The 6,599-nt window shown below is 36.3% G+C and overlaps 1 protein-coding gene across 1 annotated transcript in view; it reads left to right on the top strand.

Annotated features, from left to right (window-relative positions):
- Positions 1-352: 352 nt before the first annotated feature.
- The window catches only part of LOC137639839 (calcium-activated chloride channel regulator 1-like), a 16,508-nt gene continuing 10,261 nt past the window's right edge, over positions 353-6,599 (top strand). Inside the window, exon 1 of the mRNA XM_068372079.1 lies at positions 353-1,207. Coding sequence (XP_068228180.1) covers positions 1,046-1,207 — 162 coding nt within the window. The 5' untranslated portion in view covers positions 353-1,045. The remainder of the gene's footprint in view (positions 1,208-6,599) is intronic.

The following is a 6,599-nucleotide window of genomic DNA, read 5'->3' as shown; positions in this document are numbered from 1 at the left end:
CATCTCCTACGCCTATAGACTCATTACTTACACATGAACTATTAGTAAATACATAATGTAACGCAAATAGGGGGAAGGGACATTGAAAAATGAATGACGCATTTCCTTATAAGATTAATTACCGAAATGAATACTATGAATTGTTTACCGGAAAAAGCTGTAGTCGCGAATTATTGCATAAGCTAAACTTACGTAGTAACAATCACGCGTTAGTTACCGGAACAGCCGATGAAACGCCTGCGGTGTAAGGAAAAGTGGGCGGAGCAAATGCCGGTATAGCGCGCCAACCGCTGAGGATTCGTTCCTCACTTCCCTCAGTCTTTCTCTCACTCCTTGAGTCTCCCACTCCCTCAGAGTAGGAGGAGGTTCCCACGAACACCCCTCCGATAACGCGCGGCGAAGCGGCGAAAACGCTATGGTTAGTTCAGTACAGCACGGGACGTTAAAGAGACATGACGCATCTCTGGGCCGCTACTCCAAAGTCGCCTGTTTTTACCTCATACAAGGCTTGATTGACTGGGAGATTACTATCTAGTCGTTGACAAGCTTTGCTACGAGGAGCTAAGAGCAAACGACTTACCGAACGTCTGAAATTTTGAACTTTTAATTGAGTGGGGAGAATTTTTCAAGTGAAATTTGAACTTATTTTTGGGGAACTATTTTCTCTCCGTGAATTAACTATCTGCAGTATCAAGCAAAAGGATTTATTGGTTCTAAGACCGAATCGAACTGTGAAAATATGAAAGAAAAATTCAGAACATGGACAATGAAATTTTGAAAAACAAATGATTGCAAAAATTCTCCTGGAACAGATGTCAAAAATAAACAGTGGGTGACTCTGCATAATCAAAGTTAATTTTATGTCTAAATAAAAAGAAATATAGTGAGAAAACTAGAATTTTTTTCCATACGAAAAAGTGAAACTATTGACTGTTAATAACAATGAAACTTTTTCGACGATCTTCTCTCGGAAAATACTACTGTTGAAGTTACCAAACTGACAAAGTGATAAGTTTTTCATCTCGTAAACTCCAAGCCAATAAAAATGTGGACTATTTATAAGACCCTCGTAATAGTTCTTGCAGCGCTGCTGGTGGAGTGCCAAGGAGACCTGAAGCTGGTTAACAGTGGGTACGAAGGCCTGGTTGTGTCCATTACGAATGACATACCCCAAGAGCATTGCAATCAAATCATTCACGGGTTGAAGGTAAGATAATTTCGGTAGTTGTTTACGATAGCTTTCATTATGTGGTAATTATGCCTAATAATCTTAATAGCTGTCATGATTATTATTACTCTTGTATTAACTTAGAAATTCTTTGAGAATTTTGGGAGACTCTCAGGGGTACTCTGATTTATGATAGATTTTAGAATGAAAGAAAACTGATAAACATAAGCAGATAGTTCAGAAAACCTCTGATTTTTTTTTTAATTGTATCATTACTCATGTGCACACAAAATTGCATCCAGAATTTAAACCAGAGACAGAATACGATATGAGGAAAATGTTACCCCCCCAAAAAGGAAAGAGAATGTTTATATCAAATTGAACGCCCTTTCTTTAAATCTGATATTCCAATTGTACAGGAAGAGGATATGCCTTTTTCCTGGCAAACAAGAATTGGTCGTTAGTTTTATTACTTAATGTAGCTTTTTTTCACTTTCTTCTTTTTGATATCCAAAGGAAGGCCCATAATACGTTGCACTGATTCTTTTAACTTTAAGCTTTATCTAGCCCTTATCGTCTCTCTCATGGTGTTGTCAGTAATGCTCTCAGCTGTCAGACTGAAAAACTTTGTTCGAATCGCCGAACGAGGGAGATCCGATGGGCGAGTTCCTGAAAATTTCGCATGTATCTGCTCACCTTGGCATTGAATAATGTACCTAGTAGTAAGCTGGCAGTTGTGGGTCGCAAATCGGCTAGAAAGAGTAAGGGAAATATTTATACGTGGCAGTGCCCGGTCTAAACAATTGTACACTAGCAAAACACGAGGCCCCCCACCCTCGACAAGGTAATCCATATCCGAAGGGGGCGAAACTATTAAAAAATATGTTCTGAGTTCAATTAATATCATATGACACTATATTCTATGTTACCATACAACAACAAAAATGTTGTCTCTCTCTCTCTCTCTCTCTCTCTCTCTCTCTCTCTCTCTCTCAAATTCATTCCATATGAAGACAGACTGCATTAATTTAAAAGTTTTTTGTTATGCAAGTTTTATGTTAACACCTGACAAGTGACACCCCCACCACCTCTCTCTCTCTCTCTCTCTCTCTCTCTCTCTCTCTCTCTCTTTTTCTGCACGTAAAGAAATTTTTTGAATATTCTAACAGCCACTTCCATTAACATCAACCACATATAAATACATAACTATGCAATTTACCAGAACATTCTCACTCTCTCTCTCTCTCTCTCTCTCTCTCTCTCTCTCTCATGACACAGGAGTATTTAAATATAGCAGTTCCGGGAGAATTAATTCCCTCTCTAACACCACAGGAAATTTTAACGCTTGTGGCGTTTGAGTTATGCCAATGGTATTCCACAAGTTATTATTTATTTGAGCGCTCTTAATAGTTGATACCTAACAGGAAGGATTTAGTTAATAACCTCATGTTTGGTATTTATGAAACACTTATTTATGATTGTTAGAATGGAACAGATTATCCTCGTAAAACATAAATATGAATGCATAGGCAATAAATTTTTTGAACTCCAAAATATTTTGTAAATGTTAAATAAATTGCACATGAAATCATTGCAAGTTTTTGGCTTTACGTAATCTTTGAAACTAATTTCTTTTTAATTAGTTGCCCACGTGAAAAGGGTCTCCATGAATTAATATTTTCGCCAAAAAATTCATAAATAGATTTCCATTAAACTTGTAAAACGGGGATTCAATGCTAAGCTTAAACTCGAAGCTTATTCAACATGCATTACAACGTCAATCGCAGAGATTTTTGTATTTCAAAATTTGCTAATTAAGGAGGAATTATGGAGCTTTTATAATTTTATGTTCGCTTGCAAGAGTAAGGAAGTAATACCGCTAAACACAGAGACGTTCATCCAGCTTTTATCAAAGAGATAATCAGTATTAACCAATGTTTTCGAGAGAGTTCACCCGTCCACTGCTGTCGCATATTTCGTCAGACAAACGCTTTGCTTTACTCCATTTTTAATACATTTTGCTAAGAGACTTACTCCCACTTTCCAGGCTTTTTACAGAATTGCACCGAACAAAAAGTAAGTAAGAGTCGGAAAATGAAATCGTGTAATCTAGACAAAATATTACCCGAGTTATGGCGGGATAGTTTTTAGGTTTGAAAGAACAGGGAAAGTTACACCTGTGACCAGAATTACAATTTTCTTTTTTTATCTCTTGAAGAGATTCCTTCGAATCTCTTACTCTCCATAACGTTTTTTAAACGTTCAGCTGATGGGAAAAGATAATTTTGGGAATTTCAACTTAACTAATTTCTATTTGTATTACAGTTTTAGACCCAGATTCTGCTAAATCTGTTTTAAACATAATATTCAATAGACACTTGTTAAAACGTATATATATATATATATATATATACATTTAAATATGTATATATATATATATATATATATATGTATATATATATATATATAAATATGTATATATATACATATGTATATATATGTGTGTGTGCTGCACTTGCACAAACATATACATGCAAACACACACACCACACACACACGCGCACAAACACACACACATACACACACACACACACATATATATATATATATATATATATACACACACACATTTAATTTCTAATTCTCTGTGACATGTTTTATTCATATAAAAATAATGAAGGAAGTCATTTTAAGAAAAATAAGAAATATACATTGCTGCTAAATTACTTTTCAAACAATAGTCACCAATGAAGTTATGAGGACAGAGAACCCTAATAAACTAATCATTCAATCCCTTTATATTGCTTCTCATAATAGGAAGGCTTTGTCAATTTCTATCCTCCGCTTGCACCCGTCATAAATAATGTCTGGCAATTTGCATAGCAGCGAAGGGAATAGCTTACCCTTGCCTTTAAAAAAAAAAAAAAAAAGGGCATTCTTTTTCCAGTCCACTATTCCAGGCTACAATTTCGTTTTAAATATTTTTTTTCTCTATTTCCACTATCCAGTTCCCGTCCAATATTTTTTTTTTCGCGTGTTAATCTAGTTTGTGAAACTACTTTGGAACAAAGTAGAATTTTCTTATGTACGACATATTTTATCGTTTTATTTATTTATCTCTTTTCTATGCCAGTAATTTCGTTACGTCTTCGTTTGGAGTAGGAAACGATAACCTCAGGACTGGAACGCTAGAAAATAAAATTAGGATTCGCAGCTAAGTTATGTGTTATTAAATAGCCCGCATAGCTCTCTCTCTCTCTCTCTCTCTCTCTCTCTCTTTGAAAATATATTTATCTTTTTAACAAATTTCAATCACGATATAGGACAATCTTACCTCATTCGTGTATGTACGTACACTTTTATATATATATATATATATATATGTGTGTGTGTGTGTGTGTGTGTATATATATATATATATATATATATTTACATATATATAAATATATATATATGTATATATATATATATATATATATATGTATATATATATCCTTAACTTTCGATAAGAACTAAAGGCATCAATTGTTTCAAAATAGTAATATTTATGTGTATATACAGCACATACAAACACATAAGTTTCATCCTTTATAATTTCTATAAAGAAACACACACACACACACACACACACACACACACATATATATATATATATATATATATCATCGTCATCATGAGCCGTTACTAGTCGACTGCAGAACAAATGCCTCATACATGTCATTGCATCTACGTCTGTTTATATATTTGTGTTTTGTGTGTGTGTAGAAATGATAAAAGCTGACTCGTTTGTGTGTTCTTGTTTTTATATATATACACGTAAACATAACGTTTATTGAAGCAATGGGTACTTTTTGTTTTTATTCGACAGGTAAGAGAAATTTTTAATTGTTTTTTTCTCTTTTTTTTATTTACTAGGCTCCCACTCACCACTTTCTTGTCCTTTTTTTAGACATATACCTGTATATTCCTACCCTGATCTTAGCATCAAGTAAACTCATATCGTGTCTTTTAGTTCATACTTTTAGGTAATGTATTCTTATCTATACTATCAATGTTCTGCCTCCTACCCTCATATCCCCCATAGCTCTTCGACATGTTCATGAAAATTAGTTATCAAACAGATAACCATTAATGAAGATAAATATACCGGCATTGCTTGAATTACAAGTTAAACAGAGACACGCCGTCAGGGTCAGATAAAAGAAAAATAAGCGCTTCCCTCTACGTAAAATCAACGTCTCTTTAGGGTGGAATGTCGGTAAAAGGGGACTTTAATGGCACAATATACGAGTTAAAAGATTATGAGAAACAAACACAGGACGTGATTGATCGAGATGATGGAAGGAAGACAGAGTAAAGATGATGTGTATCATTGAAAGCGAACTTGGAAGAACTTGCAAAGGAAAAGGAGCCATAGTACACTATCAAGGAAACATAGAATGGAAGAGTAAGTGGAAGAGAATTGAGGAGAAGCAAAATAAAAGAAACTTGAGAGAAAGGAGAGAGAAGGAACAATAAATCCAGAGGAAAACTATCATGTCGACAGTAAAGGGAAAGTTGGTTTTGCTTTATGGCAGTTGCATGTGGAAAAACACCAATTCCCTTTTGGGACTTGAATCTCCTCCAGTTCCTTTTGCTGGGTTGGGGAACAGCACTTCATCTAAACGAATTGTAAGATTGTGGTGGCCTGGTGGTAGCGTCCTTACCTGGTGATTGCCAGACTGCGGTTGGAGTCCCACTCGAACTCGTTAGTTCCTTTGGTCGTTACAACCTCACTCTTTGTAATCTAAGGATGGGGCGTTTCAGGGAGCCTATAGGTCTATCTGCTGAGTCATCAGCAGCTATTGCCTGGTCCTCCTTGGTCCCAGTTTGAGTGGAGAGGGGGCTTTGACGCTGATCTCATGTATATATGGCCTTCTCCAGTTCCGTTTGTTGGATTTTGGAACAGCACTTCATCTTAACTAACTGTAAGATTGTGGTGGCCTGGTGGTAATGTCCTTGCCGGGGGATTGCAAGACTGGGGTTCGCTAGGTCCTTTAGTCGCTACAACCTCACCATCCTTGTGAGCTAAATATGAGGGTTTTTTGGGAGACCATGGGTCTATCTAATGAGGTACCAGAAGCCATTTCCTGGCCCTCCTTGGTCCTACCTCCCCATACTTGTGACCTCACGAGGGGGGAGGGTGTTGGGGAGCCTATAGATCTATCTGCTGAGTCATCAACACCCATTGTCTGGCCCTTCTTGGTCCTAGCTTGGGTGGAGAGGGGGCTTGGACGCTGATCATATGTATATATGGTCAGTCTCTTGGGCTATGTCCTACTTGATAGGGTAATGTCACTGTCCCTTGCCTTTGCCATTTATTGAACGGCCTTTAAACCTTTAATTGAAAGACGAGAATCTAAGTGCTTTGAAGCTTATCATTTTTATAAGA

This window comes from Palaemon carinicauda, chromosome 4 (genome assembly GCF_036898095.1).
Source record: "Palaemon carinicauda isolate YSFRI2023 chromosome 4, ASM3689809v2, whole genome shotgun sequence".
NCBI lineage: Eukaryota > Metazoa > Arthropoda > Malacostraca > Decapoda > Palaemonidae > Palaemon > Palaemon carinicauda.
Note: the sequence above shows the minus strand (reverse complement) of the source record. Positions and strands in the feature narration are given on the sequence as shown.